The 26,736-nt window shown below is 42.2% G+C and overlaps 5 protein-coding genes across 5 annotated transcripts in view; 4 read left to right on the forward strand and 1 right to left on the reverse strand.

The window, feature by feature from the left end:
* Positions 1-3,907: 3,907 nt before the first annotated feature.
* On the forward strand, positions 3,908-4,846 carry LOC310742413 (olfactory receptor 5M5-like; the record flags this gene model as incomplete). The annotated part of the gene is made up of 1 exon (XM_083571905.1): positions 3,908-4,846. One exon carries the CDS (start codon positions 3,908-3,910, stop codon positions 4,844-4,846), a length of 939 nt encoding a protein of 312 aa, XP_083428031.1.
* Positions 4,847-9,899: 5,053 nt separating this feature from the next.
* LOC310770598 (olfactory receptor 5M5-like) lies at positions 9,900-10,838 on the forward strand (the record flags this gene model as incomplete). The annotated part of the gene is made up of 1 exon (XM_083631580.1): positions 9,900-10,838. One exon carries the CDS (start codon positions 9,900-9,902, stop codon positions 10,836-10,838), a length of 939 nt encoding a protein of 312 aa, XP_083487706.1.
* Positions 10,839-14,528: 3,690 nt separating this feature from the next.
* The window catches only part of LOC310749581 (olfactory receptor 8U3-like), a gene marked incomplete at both ends in the record, with an annotated part of 89,483 nt that continues 77,275 nt past the window's right edge, over positions 14,529-26,736 (reverse strand). Inside the window, one exon of the mRNA XM_083586803.1 lies at positions 14,529-15,098. Within this exon, the coding sequence (XP_083442929.1) occupies positions 14,529-15,098 (570 nt within the window). The remainder of the gene's footprint in view (positions 15,099-26,736) is intronic.
* On the forward strand, positions 19,230-20,168 carry LOC310770406 (olfactory receptor 5AR1-like; the record flags this gene model as incomplete). Its single annotated transcript, XM_083631103.1, has 1 exon — positions 19,230-20,168. The coding sequence occupies one exon, from the start codon at positions 19,230-19,232 to the stop codon at positions 20,166-20,168; it is 939 nt and encodes a 312-aa protein (XP_083487229.1).
* LOC310742966 (olfactory receptor 2G3-like) lies at positions 24,988-25,923 on the forward strand (the record flags this gene model as incomplete). Its single annotated transcript, XM_083572932.1, has 1 exon — positions 24,988-25,923. The coding sequence occupies one exon, from the start codon at positions 24,988-24,990 to the stop codon at positions 25,921-25,923; it is 936 nt and encodes a 311-aa protein (XP_083429058.1).

Raw genomic sequence — 26,736 nt, forward strand, 5'->3', positions numbered from 1 at the left:
AGGCCAATGTTAGAGTGTAGGCACATGGCAGGTGCAAGGCCTGTCAAAGCAGGCCCAGTCTCTTATGCACCGGCCCAATGTGTGAGGGATACTTTTGAACAGAACTTCAGTATGGAGGAAACTGAGCTAACAGGATCTTCTTACCCTCTTTGAGATATAGACTTACAAAGCCACTGGGGCCTGGGTGGCGCTGTGGTCAAAACCACCAAGCCTCTTGGACTTGTCGATCGGAAGGTCGGTGGTTCGAATCCCCGCAACAGAGTGAGCTCCCACTGCTCTGTCCCAGCTCCTGCCAACCTAGCAGTTTGAAAGCACGCCAGTGCAAGTAGATAAATAGGTACCACTGCAGTGGGAAGGTAAACGGCTTCCTAGCAGTGGTTTAATCATGCTGGCCACATGACCCGGAAAGCTGTCTGTGGACAAACGCCGGCTCCCTCGGTCTGAAAGCGAGATGAGCGCCGCAACCCCATAGTCACCTTTGACTGGACTTAACTGTCCAGAGGTCCTTTACCTTTACTTTACAAAGCCACTGTAACATATGTAACAAAATGGGAACAAAAGGTGAATCACTGTAGGATTAAAAACTTTACTGGACAGTATCGATGTCATTCTTGGGTATTGGCTCAGTTTTATTTCTACTGTAATCACTTTGTAGTTTAACAACCAATCAATTGCTGTTGTGAAACTCCTGCAAATCTTTGTCCTTTTATTCTAGTAAATTAAGACAGATATTGGGGTCTTAGGGGAGGGGTAGCACCTCTGGTGGGGGGCACGTCATGCTCCTTCTGGGGTAGTTTATCCACCTTTGATCCCCACCCTGCATTTGGCTCTCACCTGTAGCTTCCAGAAGCTGTCAGCATGCAACAGCATGCAACACAACCTAGGAAATTGCTTCAATTGGCCGGCTAAACCAGGTGAGGATAGCCAATGGGTCTTAAACCCTCAGTGTGTTAGGGACTAGTCTGTCCCCTGTAGGTGAAGAGTGAAGCCCTGTAGGCTCCAGTGGATTGAGTGGACGAGACCAATAGTGGGTCCAATGGTCAAGAAGGCGGTTTCTGCACATGGTGTAGAGGCATATGGGGCTCATCAACCTGGGAAGGCTGCCCATCTAGGGGAAGGAAAACTCTGATTTCAAATGTTGAGAGTGCTGGAGGCACCAGTCAATAAACAAGTGTTATGGCATAAGACAAAATGGCTGCCATGGGGAGTGTAGCCAGAAAAAGCAAAAGAGATATGGCTACCCCCAACAAAGTTATGCTTATTATGGAAAATCAGCTACTGCGTGTTGTGTTGGTTTTGATTCTGGAAATCACACAATATTGGTTTTACACACACACACACACACACACACACACACACACACACTGATCCCGTTGCTGTCTAATGGCAACAGGGGACATTCTTCAGTAGGAAAAAATATATATACAATGTAGCCACACCCACTCACTGTACATTTTGTCCTATAACTTTCATTTTTGGAGGGCTACAGGGTTGCTTTTTCAAGAAATAAAGTATGAAAGCTCAGAGACAGCAGTGAAACCCTTCAAAAGCATCATGGCTCCTGCACATTCCAGGATGGCAATCTCTGATCTTCTGATTCATATTAGTTCAAAAGGTCATACCACTATAATCTAATTAAACAGGAAAGGGGGCACATTTTCATTGTCAACAACAGCTCCCAGGAATCCGATGGAGAGCAGTAATTTTACTCTCAGGGCTCTAGAGGACAACAAGTAGAGCAGAAGAGCCATTTCAGAGACAATCTCCCTGGGCTCATAGATGAATATAAAGCCTTCTGCTTCATTCAGCCGCCGGTGCTCTTGGGAGTCTGTGGGATTGCCTATTTCCTCATTGAGGTAGGTTTTACCAGCACCCATTGCCTATATTTGGGTGTGGTACATCTTATATCAGTTGAGGCATTCAACCTAACATCCATTGGGCTCTATTTCTATAGCATAGTGTGTTGAGAAAGACTGCCACTGTGCAGTGGTCTTATCTGTTTCTGAATTAGCTGCAGCTAGATGTGTCCAACAACAGCAAGATTTAGTTTGGACCCCAATTCAGAACTGTGGGAAAACAACAGACCTCAGTCTGAAGTAGTTGGCGAATCAGTCAGAAAAAATATACCTTTTAATTATTATTTTAGGGTAGGAATGGATGAGATTTGCAGGCAAAGTCATCTGCTAAAGAGGGCAGAGAACCTGTCAAATTTTAGAATAGCTGTTGTGGTTTTCCCTGTAGCTTTACAGTTTGGAGGTTGGTAAAAAATAATCAACCACGCCTGGGGTTTTATGAGTAGTTGGTTTGAAAATTACAAACATGTCTAATCTTCTTTTTTTGTGAACCGTCCTGAGACCTCTGTGTATAGGGCAGTATATAAATTCAATAAACGAATGAATGAATGAATGAATGAATCTCCCACTGAAACTGCCTTTGAAATCCTCAAAGGCAGTCACTGTCCTGAATCTCTTGCCAATTACTTTCATTGGATGACCCTGAGTGCTAGCATTATTATTTAGACAACAACATTAGGAACTTGTCTCTGTTCACCATCTCCACAGTATGCATATTTTTATTAACTTTAACCACACCACTCTTCTCTGTTTTCTATGAGGTCCAAACACCTTACTTTTTAAAGGAAAGGTTTGCCAATCCCGTGATCATTTTACTGGCATTTTCTGCACCTTTTCCAGATCGACAATACCCCTTTTGATACTGTGTGGCCAGAGCAGTAGATAGTATTCCAAATGCAGCTACCATTCTAAATTCTTTCTACCATGATCACAAGACGCCATGTCATCATCATAATCAGCAGATCCCTTTCCTGTATATGTCAGTTGTTGATATTTTGCCCCATTGTGTGAATCACTTTACATTTGCTTTCATTCAATCTTGTTTTCATTTCTCCCCTTTCATCTAATTTGGAGCTATTGACAAGCTGTTTGATTTTAGGTTGAAAGTAGTTTTTCTGACTCTGGAATATTGAGTGGAGTGCTATGGTTGTGTATGCTTTCAGGTTCTTTTTTGAAATTTACTTTAGCTATACCCCCCCAAAAAAATATGGTGAGTCAATGTAACCACCTCTTTCTTCTGTACAGTGGAATCTCGGGTTACGTACCTCTCTGCATACGTAACTTTCAGGTTACGAATGTGGCAAACCTGGAAGTATTCTCCTGGGTTTGCTGCACGCATGTGCAGAAGCAGCACCTCTGGTTATGGATTTTTTGGGGTGCTCACGGACCCCCGGAACAAATTAAATTCATATCTGGAGGGCCCACTGTATATAGAAAAGAGATCCATAGCTCTATCTTCTCCATACATATAAGGTCTGATAATATCTGGATCACCAGTGCACCAGAAAGCACTTCAAGGTCCCCACTTTAATCACCTGCTTTACCCATGAGAATATGGATACCTCTGATGATCAGATGTTGAAGCTAAACAAGTCAGAATAGCATTCACACAGTTTTTTGTCACATTCTAAATGCATCTGTTTGGCAGGTGTGGGAAAGAAAATACTGAACTAGATGGTGCTTTTTGTGTTCTTATTCTCTGTGTAGTCTCCTCCCTCATATAATACTAACCTTTTTCAAATTTATAAGTTTGTTCATGTGTGCATTTTAACTATGTTTCTATTATTCATTCCCTTTTCATTCAGGTAGCACAAAGTCTATTATGAAACAAAATATGTTGTCTTCAAGCTGTTTCTGTTGTGTGTTAAAACAATGGAGATAAAAAGGACCCCAAGATCCTCCCTTGAATCACACACAAAAACAGTAGAGGTTTGAGACCACATAATAAAACTAGGGAAGAATATTTCTTCAGCAGCACATCAAATAATAAGTCTGATTTCACATTCTTTGCATGTATGTTCCTTTCATTTTCAGAAGACGTTATAAATGTGTAGATGGCTGAAAGAAATAACACAATTGTATTTGACTTCATTCTTTTGGGTGTCACAAATCGTAGAGAGCTGCAGCTTCCTCTCTTCATGCTGTTTTCAGTCGTTTACATTATCACCCTTCTGGGGAATCTGGGGATGATCACATTAATCAGGATGGATTCCCAACTCCACACTCCCATGTACTTCTTCCTCAGCAGCCTGTCCTTTGTAGACCTCTGCTATTCCTCCAATGTCACACCTCGGATGCTGGCCAATTTTGTAGCAGACTATAAAGTCATTTCCTTTACTGGATGTCTGATACAGTGTTATCTCTTCATTGCGCTGGTGCTTACGGAGTCCTTCATCCTGGCTGTCATGGCATATGATAGGTATGTTGCCATCTGCGATCCACTGACATATACCACAAAGATGTCCCGGAAGGTTTGCATGTGGCTGGTGGCAGTTCCCTCTGCATATGCTTTCCTAGATGCCATGATACAGACCATATTCACTTTCCACTTGACCTTCTGTGGCTCCCATGTCATCAACCACTTTTACTGTGCTGACCCACCTCTCATGAAACTGTCCTGCTCTGACACCCATGTCAAATTGACCCTGATGTTACTTTCTGCCAGTTTCAACCTCATCAGCTCCCTAGCTGTTATTCTGACTTCCTACACCTTCATCCTCTTCACTATTCTGAAAATTCGCAATACCGGAGCGAGGTACAAAGCTTTCTCCACATGTGGCTCCCACCTGACAGCTGTCACCCTTTTCTATGGGACACTCTTTGTCATGTACATCAGACGTCCTTCTAGCGTGTCCCTAGAACAGGGCAAAATAGTCTCTGTGTTCTATGCCGTGGTGATCCCTATGCTGAATCCGTTGATCTACAGCCTAAGGAACAAGGAAGTGAAGGGTGCCCTGAAGAGATTATTGCAGAGGAAAGTGTTATTGCATTAAATGTCTATTCATTCACTAGTTATGAAATGAAATGATCCATGAGGAAGATGTGTCCGCCATATGGTGAAGAAGAGGGAATATGAAATTTTACAGCTTATGGTGTTTAATATGTGGTAGATGAGTTCTTGCAACTTGCTGTCTGGTTTTTTTCCTTCCCTCCCCACTTTTCCAATTCAGTTTTGGTTTTTTGTTTCCATTTCCATAAAATATTGACAGTATGGCCCAAATACGACATAGTATCTCTCACTCATCTTCAGCATCTAATTTTCAGATCCACCAGTTCTTCAAAATTGAAACAGGGTGTTTGGGTGGACATATTGCTTACACACTGCAATGGCACCTAATGGGTAGGTGAGATGCTCTTTGCAGCCTCTTCCGAAACTTCTGACTTACATTTTCACCCTCAAATTGTGAATCTCCTGGGGAAAAAGAGAAACTTGGAGTCAGCACCAGGTATGGAATCCTTCTTACATCTGCAAAGAAACACCGAAGCCCAAAGCCTAGCCTGGTGTCTTTTTCTCCATGAGCCCCCAACTTCATGAGACCATCAACTATAATGAAGAAATGAGTATCTTTATCCTATTGGTGTTACCTCTCATTTTGGTTGTATATATACTATTCTTTATTTGGCTCTCCAAGAAATTAAACTTGTGGTGTTAATGTGAGGTGGTATTAATGTTACTATTGGTTTATTGGATTTTACAATGAAAAGAATGCTCCTTATATTCATGTGGATGTAGTGTTTCCCTCCGCCTCATACACAAACCATTTGAAAGCCAGAAAACCATTTGTTTGCACCACAAGTTCCTTAGTCTTTCTGAGGATGCTTGCTTAGGCATGATAGGGTCTGGAGTGGGAGGGAATAGTTGGGGTGGGGAGTTTTGGGGATGTGGAATTTGTTATAGAATACACACATTAGATTTTAGTGATTGCCCTGGGCCTGTGTATCATTATGGGATTCCTCTTTTGTCATGGCTGATGTCTATAGTGTTTCACTGAAGGTACAAGGCTTAGATGATGTAATCAAGCAATGGAGGAACTCTGAGTACATTAGGAGGCAGAAGCCCTTTATTGTTTCTTTCTGCAGGAGACACATGATGCAGCTACAAGCAGTAGCCTCTTATCCTACTCATACCTTAGCAAACATTATATGGCTCCAGGTAATAAGCAGTCCAGAGGTGTTGCGAAAACCATGTCCTAATCTCATGTTTCCCAGTTAGCTAAGTACTGTGGACCCCGTATTTTTCAAAAGCCAAGCCACAGACCCCTACTTTTGAAAATCGTGATATCTTCATGGTAGTTTTTGTTATGTGAATGGTGCCACGGACCCCCTGGGTGGGTTACATGGACCCCCTGGGTCTGCGGACTACCAGTTGGGAACCACTGTCCAAATCTTGTAATTTTCAGGACCTATGGGGAAGGGTTCTGTGTGTGGCTGGAATGCTAGGTACCCTCACTCTTATTTGCATTGGTTTAAACACTGGTCCTGTTTTATGAACACAATGGAAATCATTTGTTAGGCAATTGTTTGCATAGCAAGTCAATGATTTTCACTGATTCCTACTGGAAAAATTCTAATGCACTCTTGAGTATGCAATCTGTAGTGCATATAGTGAGGAATGGATACTAATTCATTTTGTTCAGAAAAGTGAATTTTCACATAGCAAGCATTTGTAAAATGGGACCTGAGTGTTACCTTCAAAACTCCCACCCACACCACTCACACATGAAAACAAAGACCACCACAGCCAACCACAAATGAACAACCACACCCTAGGCCAACCCCAACCTCTCTCACCACCAAAGGAACACAAGTGAACAACAAAGAACCTGCACAAGCAACGCTGACACCAAACCCTACATATAGTAAGTAAAATAGTAACACCGTCGCCCGACCCCACCCCCACCCATCTCCCCCCTCCACCTCTTCCCCCCTTTTCTTCCCAATGTCTCAACAAATGAAACTGATTTGTAAAATTGTTACATGGGGGAAAAAATATGAGACAGACATTGCAAACACTTTTGTAAAACAAGAAAATCTTTAATAAAAAAAATAAAACTATTTTTGCAGGCAATTTGAATGCTATCTGTAGTAAGCATTTGGATAGACTTCCCAATGTGTCTCTTGGCAGCTATTCTGGAAATAAATGTATATTCCCACTCTTAAACAGATACAATCTAAAAAATGCATGGTGTCAGATAAATCAGGGAGCAAGCTATCACACATATTTCTCTCTGAAATTTCATTCTTATTCAGGAATGAATTTTGATTTAATCTCTTGTCTCCCTAATTTTGATTTTATTGAACATAGAACCCATGACTCTATCTGACCACCCCCCTACTAAGGCCTCTTTACAAATACAGGGCCCCATTATCCCTGACTCGATATGGTGGTTGCATACATTCCTGCTGTACCACAAGAAATTACTTTGTTGGCAATGCCTCTCCCAATGTCGAACCTCATATTCTCTGGGGTGCAATGAAAGCTACAGTACTTGGCATATGCATTGAAGAAATGACTGGACCAACATCAACAAAAGGAATTCCTCTAACAAAAATGCCAATCAAGTCAGATATACAAGACCATGAATTAAAACATAAAAGGACAGGTCCCAACTGAATTTATGTCAACCTAATCACTAAAAGGATTCTGCATCCTGTGTCCATTGAACATATTCTTTCCTGGGCTACATTTGTGTCCCTTCTTCCCCTGATTTTTGTTTTTGTTTTTTGTACTTCTGCAAATCATGGAGTTACCCCAAGGCTACCAATAATTCTCTCTTGGGCATGGATGATTCCTTTTAGCCACATAAGGGTTGATAATCTCAGAATGAGTTCACAGTTAATATAAATGATTACACTAGCTCTTATTTTAAATACTGGATTTCTCTTCTGCAATTATTCCTGGTATTATTACCAAACTTTCACATTTCATTCCTTTTCCATGAGTGATGAACTGAAATAATGACATCGTCAATGGTAAAAGAGAACAGGAATTCTAATATCTTCAGCCAAAAAATTAACTACTAAATTATACTAGATCAATAGATGCAATAGTCTAATTAAACAGGAAAAAGCATGGACACATGTTCACTGTCAACAGCAGCCACTAAGTATCCTATGGAGTGCGGTAATTTTACTCTCGAGGTTCTAGAAAACAACAAGAGAAACAGAGGAGATTCTGTCCCTTGACTCACAGATGAATATAAAATTTTCTGTTTCATGCAGCTGTCAGTGCTATCAGGAATCTGTGGGACTGTCTCTTCTCTCATTGAGGTAGGTTTTACCAGCATCCATTAACTATATTCAGGTGTGATACGTCTAATATCTATCCAGGCATTTAGCCAAGTGTGCCTTTGGCTCTGCAAATTTTATTTCTATAGCATGGTATGTTGACTAAGACTGCAGTTGTGCATTGGTCACATTCATTTCCAAATCACTTGCAACTAGATGTGTATCCACCAATGATAAGATTCATTCCTCTCCCATTCCACACTTTGAGAAAACAGATTGCCTCAGTGTGAAGTGCTTTGCAGGCTTGCCAATTCATTCAGAAGCATTTATGCCTTTTTATTTTGGGCTAGAAATGGGCGCAATCTGCTGGCAAAGTCGCTCCTTATGAGGGCATGGAAACTGGCAAATTTCAAAATGGCTGCCATGATTTTCCTGCAGCTTTATCTGCTGACAAGGTCGCACTCCTGTCAGCACTTGTGCTCCAGCAACTGCAGCTTCTGGATTAGGCACAAGAGAAGCCCCACACAGAGTTCAGTAACCCAATGCATGAACTACTGTGGCAAGGCTTTCCTGGTTCAGGGATGGTCATAGCTGTTGAAACAGTTGCAGTTGGTAAAAGGAACTGAGCACCCCCATACGACAAACCTGCTCCTTCAGGGGGAGTACGAACCCATTCAGGGTAGGCAACTGAACAATTTGTCAGACAGAAGAAGAAGCAGAAGAAGAAAAAGAAGACGAAGAAGAAGAAGAAGAGTTTGGATTTGATATCCCGCTTTATCACTACCCAAAGGAGCGGCTAACATTCTCCTTTCCCTTCCTCCCGAACAAACACTCTGTGAGGTGAGTGAGGCTGAGAGACTTCAGAGAAGTGTGACTAGCCCAAGGTCACCCAGCAGCTGCATGTGGAGGAGTGGGGACGCGAACCTGGTTCACCAGATTACGAGCCCATTGCTCTTAACCACTACACCACACTGCCTCATTCACAGTGCCTCTGTCTTGCCAGGATTCAAGATCAGTTCGTTTTTCCTTATCCATTTCACCACTGTATCCAGGCAATGGCCAGGACTGGACAGCTTCTCCTGATTCTAATGTTATGGAGAAACAGAGGTGAGTGTCAGCAGCATACTGATGGCCCTCATCCTGAAACATTGAATGACTGCTCCCACTGGCTACGTGTAGATATTGATAGTACTGGGGATAACAGAGCAGAACCCCATAACATAGCTGCCAGGGGACTGAAAAGCACTCTCCCAATGTTACTCTCTGGACTCAGTCCTGAAAGTAGGATTGGAACCAGTGTACAGTAATAGAGTGTCCCCAATTCCCATTCCCCAGAGTTGGTCCAGGAGGATGCCATGGTCGATAGTATCAAAAGTCAACAAGAGATCAAGAAGTAGGAGCAAGGTCGCAGTCTCCCTGTCCCCCTCTCTGCACAGGTCATCCATCAGGGTGACCAACAAAGTACTTCTTATGTTCTTATTCTCTCCTTTCCAAAGTGTATCAGCTTGTTTATGTGCATGTGTGAAAATACATTCTGTCTTTCTGTCTTGCATTCCCTGAGATTTTGATAGCACCAGTTCTATTAGAAAACAAAATGTGTTGTCTTCAAGCTAGTTTTATTGTGTGTTAAAAGGTGGGGGCATTAAAAAATAGGACCAAAAGTTCCTTCCCCAATTTGCACGCAATCATAGAAGAGGTTTGAGACAACAGAATAAAACCAGAGAAGAGTATTGTTTCATCAGTACATCCAATAATGTGTCTGCATTCACTTTGTGTATATGTTCTTTTTTCTTCTCAGAAGACATCATACATGTGTAGATGGCTGATAGTAATCAGACAATGATGTATGACTTCATTCTTTTGGGGTTCACCAATCGTAGAGAACTGAAGTTTCCATTCTTCATGCTGTTTTTATTTGTTTATATTATGACCCTGCTGTTGAATCTGGGAATGATCACATTAATCAGGATGGATTCGCAACTCCACACTCCCATGTACTTCTTTCTCAGCAGCTTATCCTTTGTGGACATTTGTTATTCCTCCAATGTCACACCTCGGATGTTGGCAAATTTAGTAGCAGACTACCAAGTCATTTCCCTCACTGGATGTGTGATACAGTGTGACCTGTTCATTGCACTGAGTCTCACTGAATCCTTCATCCTGGCCGTCATGGCATATGATAGGTATGTTGCCATCTGCAATCCACTGACATATACCACAAAGATGTCCCGGAAGGTTTGCATGTGGCTGGTGGCAGTTCCCTCTGCATATGCTTTCCTAGATGCCACAATACAGACCATATTCACCTTCCGCCTGACCTTCTGTGGCTCCCATGTCATCAACCACTTTTACTGTGCTGACCCACCTCTCATGAAACTGTCCTGCTCTGACACCCATGTCAAACTGACCCTGATGTTACTTTCTGCCAGTTTTAACCTCATCAGCTCCCTCGTTGTTATTCTAATCTCCTACGTTTTCATTCTCTTCACTATCCTGAAAATTAAAAATGCTGGGGCGAGATACAAAGCTTTCTCCACATGTGGCTTCCACCTGACAGTTGTCACTCTCTATTATGGGACACTCTTTGTCATGTACATCAGGCGTCCTTCTAGCGTGTCCCTAGAACAGGGGAAAATAGTTTCTGTGTTCTATGTGGTGGTGATTCCCATGCTGAATCCGTTGATCTACAGCCTAAGGAACAAGGAGGTCAAAGGTGCCCTGAAGAGATTAATGCAGAGGAAAGTATTATTACATTAGATGTCTATTCATTCACTTGCTATGAATAAAAAAATGAAGAAATAAGGAGGTTGTCTCCACAGTATGTCCAAGTAGAAGGGAAATTAAATTTTAAAGCTTATGAATGTGTGAAGTTTATTGTATGCTAGATGCATTATTATTGCTGTTTGGTTTCTTCGGTCCTTTACAAAATTTCTGATTCCCATTTAGTTATTGGTTTTTATCTCCAGAAGATACTGACAATATGACCAAAGTTTAGCTTAGTACCTCAAAATCCTAAGGAATCACCAGCATTTAATTCTCAAATTCACCAGTTCTTTGGTTTATCCTTCTTGGGAATTTTCAGTTTTCTTCTCAGGTTTTCTTCTCTATCAGTTGTGGAGCCATCAGGATGCAGCACTGTACTCAACATTTATTACAACTTTGAGATAAATGTATTGTTATTGTTTTGGGGGTCAGTTTTGGTGATATTAGTTGGTCCTTCTCAGACCTGCCATTCTTTGTGAGGTTAGAATCTACAAGAGGAAACCTGGTGAATCAGTCAAACTAGTTACTTTTTTAAGGTAATGGCCTTGGCTGGCCTTGTTAGCATTGCAAAATTTTTGCTAAGAAAAGATATGTTGCCATAGTGACAAATGAAGATGTGTCCAGGAGCAGATAGACTTTCCCCTTCTCACCTGGCTGGATGCCATCCAATCCAAGGAAGGAGCACAATAGGCTAGGGGAATTAATGTTGGTTGGTGAAGCTGTAGACACTGAGGCTTGCCTTGCTCTGTGCTGGACCCAAAGTTATGGCTTCCTGGGAACCTAATGGGGAGGCAAAATCTTTCTACCAGCTCCATCTGGTACGTAGGCTGAGATCCTACCTGCCCACAGATTGTCTCACCAGAGTGGTGCATGCTCTAGTTATCTCTCACTTGGACTACTGCAATGCGCTCCATGTGGGGCTACCTTTGAAGGTGACCCGGAAACTACAACTAATCCAGAATGTGGCAGCTAGACTGGTGACTGGGAGTGGCCACCGAGACCATATAACACCGATCCTGAAAGACCTACATTGGCTCCCGGTACGTTTCCGAGCACAATTCAAAGTGTTGGTGGTGACCTTTAAAGCCCTAAATGGCTTCAGCCCAGTATACCTGAAGGAGCGTCTCCACCTCTATCGTTCAGTGTCGAGGGCCTTCTGGTGGTTCCCTCACTGCAAGAAGCCAAGTTACAGGGAACCAGATAAAGGGACTTCTTGGTAGTAGCACCCACCCTTTGGAATGCCCTACCATCAGATGTCAAGGAAATAAACAACTATCTGACTTTTAGAAGACATCTGAAGGCAGCCCTGTTTAGGGAAGTTTTTAATGTTTGCTGTTTTATTCTGTTTTTAATATTCTGTTGGGAGCCACCCAGAGTGGCTGGGGAAACCCAGCCAGATGGGCAGGGTATAAATAAATTTATTATTCTTATTCTTATTCTTATTCTTAGCTTTGAACCTTTCCATCCTATGCTCAGGTTATATACGTGTGTAAATAAAACCATATATCCTAAATATGCTACAGTCTCTACTAACTTTCTTTCCAGGGAAATTGAGCTCTCTACTGCAACTGTATTTAATATCTCCTCTAGTCTCTTAAAGTTATTATTTTACATTTTCATGACTCCCCTTTTTATTTCCCAAATTTTAATCCATTTGACATAACTGAAAAGCAGCTGGTTACTTCAGATGTCAAATTCCTGATGGAGAGAAATGCCTCATTACAATAAGGATGATCTGTACATGAAAACAGAATCTTCACACAGATTGCCTTTTAGAATTGGATCCTGCGTATGCAAATAGCACCACGTGGCTAATAAAATCCCACATCCTACATTCAAAGATAAAAGCATCACTTGAAGATGGAAATCTCCAGAAAAATCTCCAGGAAATGGGAAATGCATTTTCATAGTGTACACTTCCTTGGATTATCTCTTGCTGGCAGTGGACTAACCAGAAAGAGATTACAGAAACCCTTAAGGTGGACTTTTGCAAAGATAAAACAAGTCAGGCACAAAGCTTTCCCAAACACAATACTAAGGACAACCTCCCCAAGCTTTCTGAAGATTTCCATCTTGATATACAGTGGTACCTAGGCTTAAGAACTTAATTTGTTCTGGAGGTCTGTTCTTAACCTGAAACTGTTCTTAACCTGAAGCACCACTTTAGCTAATGGGGCCTCCTGCTGCCACTGTGCCGCCTCTGCACAATTTCTGTTCTCATCCTGAAGCAAAGTTCTTAACCCAAGGTACTATTTCTGGGTTAGCGGAGTCTGTAACCTGAAGCGTATGTAACATGAAGCGTATGCAACCCGAGGTACCACTGTAGTTCATGATAGGATGGTATAGAAATAATTCTATAAACAAATAAATGGATTTTTAAATGGAAATGCTACATATGTTATGTCTGGTCACATGATTTATTTTTGCAACCAGTAAACCTATTGTTGTTTCAGATTTTACTGGGGTCAGCTGCTCATCGTGAACTCCTATAAATTATTGAGGAAGAGCTTCCAGAATGAAAGAAGGATATCAAGGAATGCCTAAGAAAAGGGAGGGAAATTGTGGAAACTGAATTACGTTTCTGAATGAATACTATTATTGGAGACGTGTGGCTTTTGCCTCTGTGTTACTGAGACCTTCAGCTCCAGATGATAGTTTATCAGCCTAAGACTGGGCTCAAGTTGGTAATAACTGAATGATTTATATGGCTTGAGTCCTTGGTCTAAGGCATTTAATCGAGCAGGAGCAGATTCAACCAAAAATGTGGTGATTTAGAATTGATTAATCTTTTTAAAATAATATACTTTTCAAAAATAAATACATTGCCAAAAGAGACCCACAAACTAAATAACTGTAGGATTTGACAGAGTACCAGCTATGCCATTGCCATGAGAGATACACTGATGGTACACTGAGGAATTCACCAGTGGAGTCAATATAGCTCCACTGTATATATTTATATATTTTGTGGTTTTATATTCTGATTTTGTTATGTGAACTGCCCTGAGACCTTTGGGTATAGGGTGGTATATAAATTCAATAAAATAAATAAATAAATCTGTACACTGCCCTTTATCCAAAGATCACAGAGTGGTTCAAAACATAAAAATACAAAGTGGGAACACAAAATACATAATAATAATAATAATAATAATAATAATAATAATAATAATAATAAACCCAAACCAAGGTCAAAGGTATTGAAAGCCACTGAGAGGTGAAGGACAACTGACAGGGACACAATTCCCCTGTCTCTCTCCTGACAGAAGTCATAATCCAGGGCAACCAAAGCAGTTTCTGTGCCAGAACTGGGCCTAAACCCTTATTGAAATGGATTTCATTTCAAAAGAAATGATCGAAATGTATTAAAATGTACACTTTAAGATAAAATATATTTAGAGGCACACATTTGACTGAACATTTTCTTGCAGATTTTTGAGAAGAAATATATTAGCAAATTAATGGGGAAAGGGAATTAAATGACATTTTGAGTGAGCACATGTGGAAGTGACATGGACCAGAAAGAGATTGATTTATCTATCCATCCCTACATTGAGGCTCTTCTGTCTTATCTCCTGTGTTGCTTTCTAGCATCACCTCCTTTTGGCCACTCCAAGCATACACACAACACATTCCATTCTTGGCTTGAATAAAATACATTAGGAAGAATGTCCTAAATATCCATCAGCGGACAACAACAATTCTCTCTGTTGTTCTCTTCAGAGCATCTTTCACCTCCTTGTTTCTCAGGCTATAGATCAGAGGATTGAGCATAGGAATCACCAGTGTGTAGAAAACGGAAGCTATTTTATCCGTTGCTAGAGAGTGGTTTGTACTAGGTTGCAAATACATAAAGATCAGAGTGCCATAGAAGATGGTGACAGCAGTCAAGTGAGAAGCACACGTGGAGAAGGCTTTGAGTCGTCCCTGAGCAGAGCTGATTCTCAGAATGGCTGAGAGGATAAACGTATAAGAGATGAGAACAATGAGAAGGGAGCACAGCATATCAAAACCAGCAAAAGCGTAGATCAGTATCTGCTTGGTGCTGGTGTCAGAGCAAGAAAGGGCTAACAGTGGAAGGTCATCACAGTAGAAATGGTTGATCACATTAGCAGAGCAGAAGGACAAACGAAATGTAACTATGGTATGGAACAAGGCAACACAGAAGCTGTATGCATAAGGGCCAGCTGCCAGCTGGATGCAGACTCTCTGGGACATGATGATCCGATAAAGCAGTGGATTGCAGATGGCCACGTAACGGTCATATGCCATCACCGCCAGGAGAAAGCACTCTGTGATCATGAAAGTAAGGAAGCAGCCCAACTGTGCTGCGCATGCATAGTACGAGAAATTGCTTAGAAAGTTGCATGTACATTCTAGAAGGTCTTGGTATTTACAGTGATACCTCGGTTTTTGAACATAATCCGTTCTGGAAGACCGTTTGAGTTCTGAAACGTTCAAAAACCGAGGACTCGACAGCCGACAGCTAGGTCTCCGGATCTTGCAGTCAGTGGAGGCTGCGTAGCATGTTCAACTTCTGAGGCGTGTTCGAAAACTGAAGCATTTACTTCTGGGTTTATGGCATTCGCAAACTGAAATGTTTGTCAACAGACATTCAAAAACTGAGGTACCACTGTACTTTTTATTTTTTAAAAAATGAAAGCTTAGACTCTAGGCCCCTTGCAAGTCTGGACCCTGATGAGATGGCACCATTATAATCTCTCTCTCTCTCTCTCTCTCTCTCTCTCTCTCTCTCTCTCTGTGTGTGTGTGTGTGTGTGTTGCTTGATGTTATGGGGAATTTTCCCAAGGCTCGGGTGAAATTGATGAGTTTAGTCAGCTGCAGACACCCAAGTTCGGAGGCAGATAGACTAATCCTGAGCCATCCACACCTAGTGTGACTTTCTCTGCTCTGCAGCAAGAGACATAAATGTGATTGAGAGCCTATAGGGAATCCTCACAAGAGAATGAATAAATACTCTGTGAGCTCCTCATCCAAGCTCAACCCTCTGAATGCTGCTGAGGCTCCATTCCATAGGTGACTACTGTACCAGCTGCTAGGGACAAATAATAAGGGAAGCTGTTGTCTTCGTGTCCCACTTGTGAACTTTCCAGAGGCATCCAATTAGGCACTTTTGAAGCAGAATACTGAGCACAATGGACTGCTGATCCAATTCAGCGTGGGAAGTGTATGTGTGTGTTTGTGTGTGGGGTGTTTCTATGTTGCTTTTCATTCAAATGAATCCCAAAGTGGCTTAAGAACAATAACATGATAGAACATCACAAATACAACATAAATCGTATAGTATAATTAACAAATAATCAGTGAAACAATTACAATCTATAAAACACTGTCAACCAAGCAATGACGTAAAAATAAACTAAACATCACAATTAAAGCAAAAGTCATATTTTATGATTACCAAATAATATAATCTATAAAATAATATTCGGAACACTTAACAAAATAGCAACCAGAAAATAAACTAAGCACTGTTATGTTCATACACACACTCTCCCACCCCTATGACTCATAATCTTGCACTCTGTTCAGCTCATTAGAATACACATACACATAATGCCTGCAGCAGCAACTCCCTTCTGAAGGTTCCTCAGGCTAGAGGTGGGGTGGCAAAGGTGAAACCAACCAACTCCTGATAGCAAACAGGGTGTGTCTCCCCTAACAGTACTTCTTCTTCTTCTTCTTCTTCTTCTTCTTCTTCTTCTTCTTCTTCTTCTTCTTCTTCTTCTTCTTCTTCCTCCTCCTCCTCCTCCTCCTCCTCCTCCTCCTCTTCTTCTTCTTCTTCTTCTTCTGGAAACAGCTCCCTTATGAAGGTTCCTAGGGCTTTAGGATGGGGTAAAGAAGGTGGAAAAGCCATTACCTTCTGGCCAACACAGAGTCTCTCACCCCTCAATGGATACATTCTGAAATACAGGAGGACTACAGCATAGGACTAAGCTTCCAACTTTAGGTTTAAAAGAAATAGGCTGCTGGGCTATGGTATATAACATCATATACTTAAAGTATTTAGGTGGTCATTCCCTTTCCCCAAAGAATCATGGAAGAAGTTGTAGTTCTGTGAGGTGGGGGACATGAATGTCTAACAGTGACTTCTCATTAAGTACCCACTCAAAATATAATTTCAATGATCTTTGGAGGAATCCATGACAGTTTTAATTATGAGGTACTCTACTTCCAGAAGAGGAACTTCAAAGGAAGCACCACCCACATTTGGCTGAAGAGGATGCTGTGACATATTGGGAGGACTGAGTCAATTCTAGGTATAATTTTCTGTATAACAGCACAAAATTTGTGTTGCTGAGGAAAGGTTCAAGAGAAAGAACTTCAATTAACATTTTTAATTATCTCTGTAAGGATGAAAGGGAGAAAGTAACAAGGGTAGGGGTACCCTTGAGAAGTATTTTTAATGGCTTCCTGTGGAGCCATGTAATCCTTGCATCAGCCATCTGGGGCTCTGAGCTGAATAAATAAATACCACCTTTCTGACTTGCCAGTTTACAACAGCTAAGAAGCAGAGGAGTGGACAAAAGTATGGACTGAGCATCTGACTTTCAGGTGGGATAATTTTTTTCAAAGCAGGAGGGGCTCAAGGTTGTGTAAGTAGATATGTGGACCCAAGCTAGCTCAGGGAATTTTGGGAATTTAAGAAGTCAGGGTTTCTGCTTGAGGAATCCCCTAGCAAACATTGTCCATGCTAGAGAGTCCACCTTGCTTAGAATTCTTACTCAAGTTGACATTGAAAGCCAAGCAAGAATCTCCTGAAAGCATTTGTTGTTGTGGTTGTTGTTGTTGTGCTGCTAGAAATGGGCAACAGATAGGCACAACAATATTTAACAACCCACAATGCTGTGCTCTTCCAAGGGTAGTCTGATTAAAATGGCTGGTGAGTAAGATGCAGTGATGGCCACTGACCTGGATGGCTTTAAGAGAGGATTAGACAAATTTATGGAAGAAAAGGCTATCAGTGGCTGCTATGCATGATGGTTATGTTCTACCTTCACTGATAGAGGCAGCAATACTATTTGCTGTGAATCACAAGTGAAGAGAGTGCTATTTCATTCATGTCCTGCTTGTGGACTTTCCATAGGCATCTGGTTGGCTGCTGTGGGAGCAGAATGCTGAACTTAAGAGGCCTTCAACCTAATTCAGCAGGGGTTTGCTTAGCTTCTTAATGTTTACATATTCAAAACCAGGACGATTTCAGGGTCATTATCTTCTTTTATAGCAGGCAGAGCTAACAACTCAGGGGGATCTGCACAGGGAATATTCACTTCAGTTGAAGAGCCAAAATATAAAATGGAATCTGGAATAAGTCACGCAAACAGGGTGCTACAGAGACCATGGATATAACCCAGAGAACTAGTAGGACAATGGAAGGTTCCAGGCCCTGTGCTGCTCTCATGGTTCTCTCAGGGAAGGTTGGGTAGAAGACTAGAAGATCCATTAGCTCCCAGGAAGAAGAGATGGTAGCAGGAGACGAGTAACATCAGGAGAGTATAGATCCTTCCTTCCCTTCTCCCACAGATTAGTGATTTGGGGGGAAATTGTTGAAGATCTCTCATAACACCAGACTCCTCCTATGTCAGGAAAAGAGGGGAGGGAGTGTCTTATAGGAGCTATTCACCCACAAGTCCCATTCTTTAGCCTAATCTTATCTGCCATGGTGGAAAAGATTGCAGAACCTTCATATCCTCAATCAACTGCAACAGTTGCATAAATGTGCCCCTGGATGTGTTTCCCCTTTTTATTGCACTCTCTGGCTACACTTTTCTAGATCTGCATGCAAAGTATATGAAAAAAATTATTCACTTTATTGGGATCTGGTAAGAAATGGAGCTACCAACATGAGTTTGACCAAACTGCGGGAGGCAGCAGAAGACAGGAGTGCCTGGCATGCTCTGGTCCATGGGGTCACGAAGAGTCGGACACGACTAAACGACTAAATAACAACAACAAATGGAGCAAATAATGATCAAGACTTTATAAAGCAGCATATTCTATCTGTGGCTTTAACTAAGGCAGGCTTTGATTCCAATCAGGGAAACAAATGAATAAAAATGTTTAATTATTGTACTTTCCTCCATTTTATATAGTGTGGTCCCATATAATAAAATAACTGCTTTCTTTTCTTTAGGAAGAAACACTGAATGTGATAGTTTATGTTCCTTTCATAACATTGACTAAGAGGACTTGAAGTGATTGGTGGACCCAATTGCAGAAGGAGTGCTGTATTCTCTGCCCATCAGGGCAGACTGCCTCTTCTCCCATTCTATTGCTCTACACTACAAAGCATTTCTTCTGACTCAAGTAGTGTCTTCTGTCTTCTCTCCGGATCCCAAGATCCCCAATTTGTCTTCAGCCACGATGGCTGAGGGCAATCATAGCCAGGTGACAGAGTTCATTTTCTTGGGCTTCACAGATAATCCACGCCTCGAAATGGCTCTCTTTGTGGTCTTTCTTTTCATCTACCTGGCAGATGTGGTAGGAAATGTGGGCATGATCCTCCTGATCACCGTAGATGAGCAACTCCACACACCCATGTATTTCTTCCTTTGCCACCTCTCCTTAGTGGATCTGGGCTACTCTACTGCCATTGCCCCACGCATGCTGGCTGACTTCTTACGCCAGCGAAAAATTATCTCCTTCTCCAGCTGTGCCACACAGTTTGCATTTTTTGTAGGTTTTGTGGATGCTGAATGCTATGTCTTGGCTGCCATGGCGTATGACCGCTATGTGGCCATCTGCCGTCCTCTCCATTATACCACAGTCATGTCAAAGCAGGTTTGTCTGGTACTGGCTATTGGTTCCTACATAGCAGGTCTAATAAGCCTGGTGTCCCATACCAGCCTGACTTTCAGTTTAGATTACTGTGGCTCCAATATCATCAATCATTTCTTCTGTGAGATCCCCCCACTCCTAGCATTGTCTTGCTCTGACACCTACATGAGTGAGATCCTCCTCTTCAGCCTCTGTGGCTTCATCGAGTTCAGCACCATCCTTATCATCCTTATCTCCTATCTCTTCATCTTTGCGGCCATCATGAGGATCCGCTCTGCTGAAGGCAGACGTAAGGCCTTCTCTACATGTGCTTCCCATCTCATTGGAGTCACCCTCTTTTATGGGACAGTTATGTTTATGTATCTGAGACCGACATCTAGTTACTCATTAGATCAGGACAAATGGGCCTCTGTATTCTACACGGTTGTGATTCCTATGCTCAATCCTCTAATATACAGCCTTAGGAACAAAGATGTGAAGGAAGCTTTTAGAAGAGTTGTCAGCAAGAAAGTTTTATCCCAGTAATATCTTCTCTCAGTGTTCTTTCTAGTCAATTCTGCTTGTCCTCTGCCTAGAAAGCACGGGTCTGAGCAGTTCCCCACTTGTCTCAGACTTTCTAGGCATGGGTCCAAATGATTTTGCCTTTGCCTCCCGCTGTCCTCCAGAAAACCCACTCCTTAGTGCTAAATCTGAACAAACAGTAACCTGTGGAAAACTCAATTGCTGTTTCTTCTGATTCAGTGCTAAATGTTGAGTTTCCCTGGGGGAAAGCAGCAGGGCAGCCTTCAGTGATGACATGCTAAGTTCAAAACATTACGAGAAGGAATACATTCCATGTCTTATGCTGCAATATAATATTGTGCAGGAGTCTATAGATGTTTACAGAGTATGATAATAGCTATTCTATACTACTAAAGAAAAAGAGGGAAGAAGACTTGTTTCCATTAAGAGCTGTGATATTTGTTTCCATGTGTGTGGCTCTATGAATATAATGCAAGTTTTAGAATAATTACAATATTTCCCAGTATTTTTCACTAAACACACACACACACACACAAAATTATTCTCAAAACCAAAAAGAGTTAATGATAATATCTTACTTTCAAATGTTTTTATTTATGAAAAACATTATTAGAAAAAAAATTTCTACTTTAACTTTGATTGCAGTGATGATGAGCCATACATAAAGCAAACATTTTAAGAGAGTATTATATTGATTCACATTTTTCTGCACCCAGAGAGTTAGAGTCTGAGAAAATTAATTACAGTTATGTCTCTTTGGTATTCATGGGACTGAAGTTGGTCATGACTAAGCTTTCACATTAATTTTAGTGGGACTAAGTGTGATTAACTTGGTCTGGAGCCAACAAAAATGTCCAAAGAATTTTAATGGTTTCCTTTCATGCGTCAAAATATATTAGGGACTATGTCAGGATGGAAAAAGGACTATAAAAAACACTCCAGAAAAATTACTTTAAGAGTTGAGCTAATAGCTCAGTCCTTTGCTATGCAGAAGTAAGTCTCATCAAGCTCAATGTGACTTTCAGGTATGTGTATAGGATTGAAGCCATTGTAATCATTTAAGTTCTACTTACTACATTACACTCACTGAAAGTTTTTGGGATTATTTATGTGAGGCTTGCATCAAAAATGGAGGGTGGAAAATGATGTGGTGGAAAATGGTGGTCAAAACGCATAGAAAAGTTATATGTCCTCATAAAGATGCAGCATAACAAGAGTCACTGAGGTGAATGTATGGCTGCTTCCCAAAAGACAAATTCTACACACATTCCTGATGATTTGTGCTCACGATGCTCTCAAGACAGTAATACACAATCCTGCTTTCAATCCTGTTTGCTCCTGCAAATGTTCTGAGGTGGTCATTTCATGGACTGTGGCTGGATGAAAGATGACAAAGTGCTAGGGTAGCGTCAGGTCGTTGGATAGAGGGTGAACAACTAAAATGATGTCTATATTTGCCTATATAGTGTGGATCCCAGTGGAAATACCGTACTTTGAAGATTCTTAGGATTCTGTCCTGTAATGCATTACCGAATAAAGTCTATCTGATTTGGAATTTAGTGTGGGCCTCCATACTTGAACCCCTCAAGGGGAATTTCCCCCAAAGTAGCCAATATGGTGCTCTCCAGATATTGTGGACTCCAGTCCCAGCCAATATGGCCAATGGTCAGGGATGATGGGAGTTGTAGTCCAACAACATCTGGATGGCACCACATGAGTTACCATTGATGACAGAAAGATGCTCGTGGCTATAAAACTAGTCATTCCTTTACAGGGATAGGCCTGATCCTCAAACAACCCCTGCTCCACAAAGTGGCTTACTACTAAATATAGTAGTAAGTGGCCATGTGCACTAATTTACAGAGGGCATTCCTATATTTGAAGTCAGAAGGCAACCCTCAGAAGGCCTGAGACCTCTGCACTGACCTGAGACCTCCAGGTGTAGGGCGGTATATAAATTCAATAAATAAATAAATACTATTTGATGGAGTCTTCTGTTTGAATGGTTCCCCAACCCAAGCCCATTTTAAGATGAGAGAAAATAAGAGAGAAAAGGGGCTTGAAATTGCCCAAGATCCTTAGCACCTGGGCAGCAGAATGAGTACACACTCAGGTCACCTGGCACACAGCTTCTCTACATTGACATGTATTTCTATTTAAACTATAGTTGCACCTTAAGGCCCCGTACCCCCTCCTTTGATGAAATAAAACATGTGGACATCGGTATTTTACTGTAGATTAATGGGCGAAAAAAGGCCACAACTTTTATTGGTTACAGAATGTGAGTGGTATTGGCTTTAGGTATTGGACCCGTACCAACTATATCTGACTCCTGCCTGCCATGCAGGAAGTCTCACAAGGGTTAACCGCCTGTAGGGGGAGGCCTGCTGATGTACATCAACTAGGAGCTCCCTCATGGTGACCAGAAAGGTCGTGCCATGGCCCTAGCCACCACCCGGGCTTCGGACAGGAACCACGACCCCCGGATCCCTTTAACGGAATACCCTTAAAGGGGAGAGTTAGGTGATGGCCACAACCTCCCCTCCCATAAACCAAGCTTTTCCAATGCCTAACCAAACCTTACAAAGTTGTGACGATTTGCTACAAGGTAGGCGAAAACCAAGTGGCTGGTGCCAATCTGCCAAATGGAAAAATTCCTACCAGGTCCCTTCAGCAGGCAACCAACCGAAGTCCATAGCAAGGTCAAGGTGAAGACTACCAGAAAAAAGGGCTGGAGATCCGTGGAAGCCAGGATTAGAGAGGGAGATCTCCTGAGTGCGCAGCCGCTTTCATGTGGCAAGCCACGCCCCCCAGCCGGCCAGATTGGCCTGCTGTGGTTGTGACGTGCACCAGGGCTCCCTGTGATGTGGGGGCCTAAACATGCCCCCCCCCCCGCTGAAAGGCTGGAAGTGCGCGGCCCACGTGCAACCCCGCCTCTCTCTGAAGAGAAGCGGCTTAAGTATTTCTAAATTTCAGAGAGGAACCAGGGGGCTTGTTGTTATCATCACTGATCAGCACTGACAACTAGACTCATTTGCAATGAAGCAATCGGAAGCACACTTTTTGGCCCCCAATCTGCTATCACATCTCTACCTGCTGTGCACATGACATCAGGTGTGGGGCAAGTGGATGTGGTTTGGAGAAAACACCCTGGCAGGCCAAACTGGAACCCCCACCAGGCCTAATCTGGCCCACAACCAGAAGTTCTAAGCCCTCTGTTTTATCGTATCACAATATTTTTTTGTATGTGTTTGCTGTAACAGATTAATGTGAGGTGATTCTTCAGAGACATCAAATCCCAAGTGCTTCTCCTACTTTTCTATAACCTTTGCTTTCCATCCTGTTTTTTCCTCTGCAGTAACATAATAGAGGAGTAAGAACGGATCCTTGATAGTAACTTTTCAGCTCAGCGCTTGTTGGGTTGGGTTTTGGGGTGGGGGGATGGAGTGTGGAGTGTGTTTCTGGGAAGCGGCAGGGCAGTTACAGAACTCCAGGTAATATAACTGCTTCCTAACTGTGTTGCGAAAATGGGGCAAAATGTTAATGTTTTAATTTTATTTAGTTTGTTCCTTTAATAACAACAGGAAGTCACCAATGTGCACTATGTTTTCATAATCACTGGGAACTGGTTCCACATACAACAATTTCCAGAAGGATAGCTGTGTTAGGTTTGTTGCAGCACAATAACAAAAAAGTATTGTAGTACCTTAAAAACTAACATATTGATGACTGCATAAGTGTTCGTGGCCTACAGTCTGGGATTTTGCAGGTTCTGTCTACTCATCCTTTCCACTTAACCATCCCCTTACTTATGAATTCCTGCAGTCAACTGACTTATGGCTAGGACCTAGAAACTTGTATTGTACCAACACTTTCCTCTGATTTTCAGAGCATTCTATAAATTAACAAGAAAAGAAATTACATTTGAAAATTAACAAAGAGAAGAGAAAAGTTTGAGGTTTGGGCTTGTTGTGCTTATCTTACTATCAAGATGGCCAAGGGGGGTTTGTATGGCTGTCCTTTCTTTCACTGTACAAAGCATCTCTCTAGTGGCTTGCAGCCTTCCTGGGAACCCCTGCTTCTTGAAAATCTTTGGTTCAGCTTTCCTGTAAGTGCTGGGTGGTGGGGAAGCTGTCCACCATGCTTCTGACAGCTATTCATTGTTGCTGTTTTGCAAATGAAGTCTCTTCTGCTATTAAAGAAATAGGGGAGGGCATTCTGAAAGATGAAAGGAAGGACTTCCCTTAAAAAACCCTAAAAAACCACCCAAATTCTGAGGCTCTCAGTAACCTGATTCCTGGTTTCCTACACTTCTCCGAACAGGGAAGACATCATAGAGCAACTCCTCCCATGCACTTTTTCAGATTAGGAAGCAGAACATGGAAGCAACAGAGCAGTGGGGAAATATTTAATCAGGGGTGGGGTGGGGTGGAAAGCTTATGCTTTCTAAAGTCGCCTGCAAATGAGACAGAAAAATGGGTGTCTCTTTTGCAGAGAAAGAAAACTGCCAAGAAATTGGAAGAGAGGTCTTGGAACATCAATTTAGCATTCACCCCACCACTGAAATGCTACTTCCTTGTCTCCATTTCAAACGCTATCATTAAAACACAGAGCTGCATTGTGGGGGTTTTTTTCTCATGGAAAGGTAAGCTTTTCCCCCTGCAGTGGAACATCCATAGAGTACAAGAAAATTTGCAAGGGTTGCCATTCTCATCACTTCAGTGAGCATCAAAGACCAGGAACAGTATATGTCACTAGGTGCTGATTCTGCACTTCACTTCATCTGCTGTTTTCCCTTATCCTCCTCACAGATTAAATGTGAATGAAAATGGTTGGCTGCAACAAAACATTTGTGACCGAGTTCATATTTTTGGGGTTCTCCAATCAACCAAGGGTGCAGCTGGTGCTCTTTGTGGTGTTTCTGGCTTGTTATCTGTTCACAGTGTTTGGGAACGTCACCATCATCTCAGTTGTCAGCACTTACCCTCGGCTTCATACACCCATGTACTTCTTCCTTATCAATTTGTCTTTCTTAGACATTTATTATGTCTCCACCAATGTTCCCCAGATGCTGATGAACCTTGTGACCAGAAGGAAAACTATCTTATTCTGGGGTTGTGCGATCCAGATGTATTTTTCCCTGGCGTTTGGCATGACAGAGTGCTTTCTGCTTGGCGTCATGGCTTATGATCGGTATGTGGCAATCTGTCAGCCTTTGCTTTACACGGCCATCATGAACTGGAAGCTCTGTGCTCAGCTGGCTGCTTTTTGCTGGTGCAGCAGTTTGATGAGCTCCATGATTATTAACGTTTTCACCTTACAATTGCCTTTCTGTGGTCCTAACATCTTGAACCATTATTTCTGTGAGGTGCCAGCAGTGCTGTCTTTGGCTTCCACTGACACTTACCTTGCTGAAATGGTTGTCTTTGTTTTCAGCATCATCATAGTCTTCATTCCCTTCCTGTTCATTATTGTCTCCTACACCTACATTTTCTTAGCTGTGCTGCGGATACAAACTGCCCAAGGAAGGGTCAAAGCATTCTCTACCTGTGCATCCCACCTCACTGTTGTCACCATATTTTATGGGACAGCCATCTTCATGTACATGCGACCAAGGTCGAAGTCCTCACGAGACGGGGACAAAGTGATTGCTTTGTTTTATACCATTATAATGCCCATGCTTAACCCCCTGATATATAGCCTAAGGAACAAGGATGTGAAAGATGCTCTGAAGAGACCATTGGTGCTAATAAGATGATGGGTTTTTCTGACCAGATGGTACCCAGAAATAACTTTTTGTTATTAAGCAGCATATAAATCTCACTAATGAATGATGGACATGTCAGTCAGGATTTAAGCCAGGTTCCACCCTGTATGATGACCTCTGCCAGGAGAGAGACAGGGGAAATGTGTCCCTGTTAATTCTCCTTGAACTCTCAGTAGCTTTCAATGCCATCAGCCACTTCTGGAACAGGTGTCTGAGTTAGGGATGGGCAGCTCCACTTTGAAGTGGTTCCAGTCCAGCTTGAATGGTCATTTCCAGAGGTTAATGCTTGGGGAGTGCTCTTCAGCCCCATGGAGCCTTCAAAGTGGGGTTCCTAAGGGTTCAATTTCATTCGCTTTGCTGTTTAACATGAAACCACTGAGTGGGGTTATCCAGAGTTTTGGAGTATGTTGTGAGAAATATGCTGATGACACACAGCTCTACTTCCCCTTTACATCTGCAGTTGTGGCTGGGGATGTGCTGGACTATTGTCTTGCCTTGATAATGGATTGAATGAGAGGCAACAACTGAAGCTCAATTCAGACAAGACTGAGGCACTGTTTCTGGGTGGTTCCCTAGACTGAATGGATGGGAGGTTGCCTGCTCTTGATGGGGTTACACTTCTTCTGAAAGAGTGGGTACATAGCTTGGGGGTACTTCTGGACGCTTTGCTATTGCTTGAAGCTCAGGTGGTTTCAGTGGCACAGAGTGCCTTTCATCAGCCTATTATGGTGGCCATGAAGGCCCAAGCTAGACCAGTGAGAGCTGGTCATCAGCACACACAATGACAATGAAGTCCCCTAGACA

This window comes from Podarcis filfolensis (assembly GCF_964270895.1).
Source record: "Podarcis filfolensis genome assembly, chromosome: 1".
In the NCBI taxonomy this organism is placed as follows: domain Eukaryota; kingdom Metazoa; phylum Chordata; class Lepidosauria; order Squamata; family Lacertidae; genus Podarcis; species Podarcis filfolensis.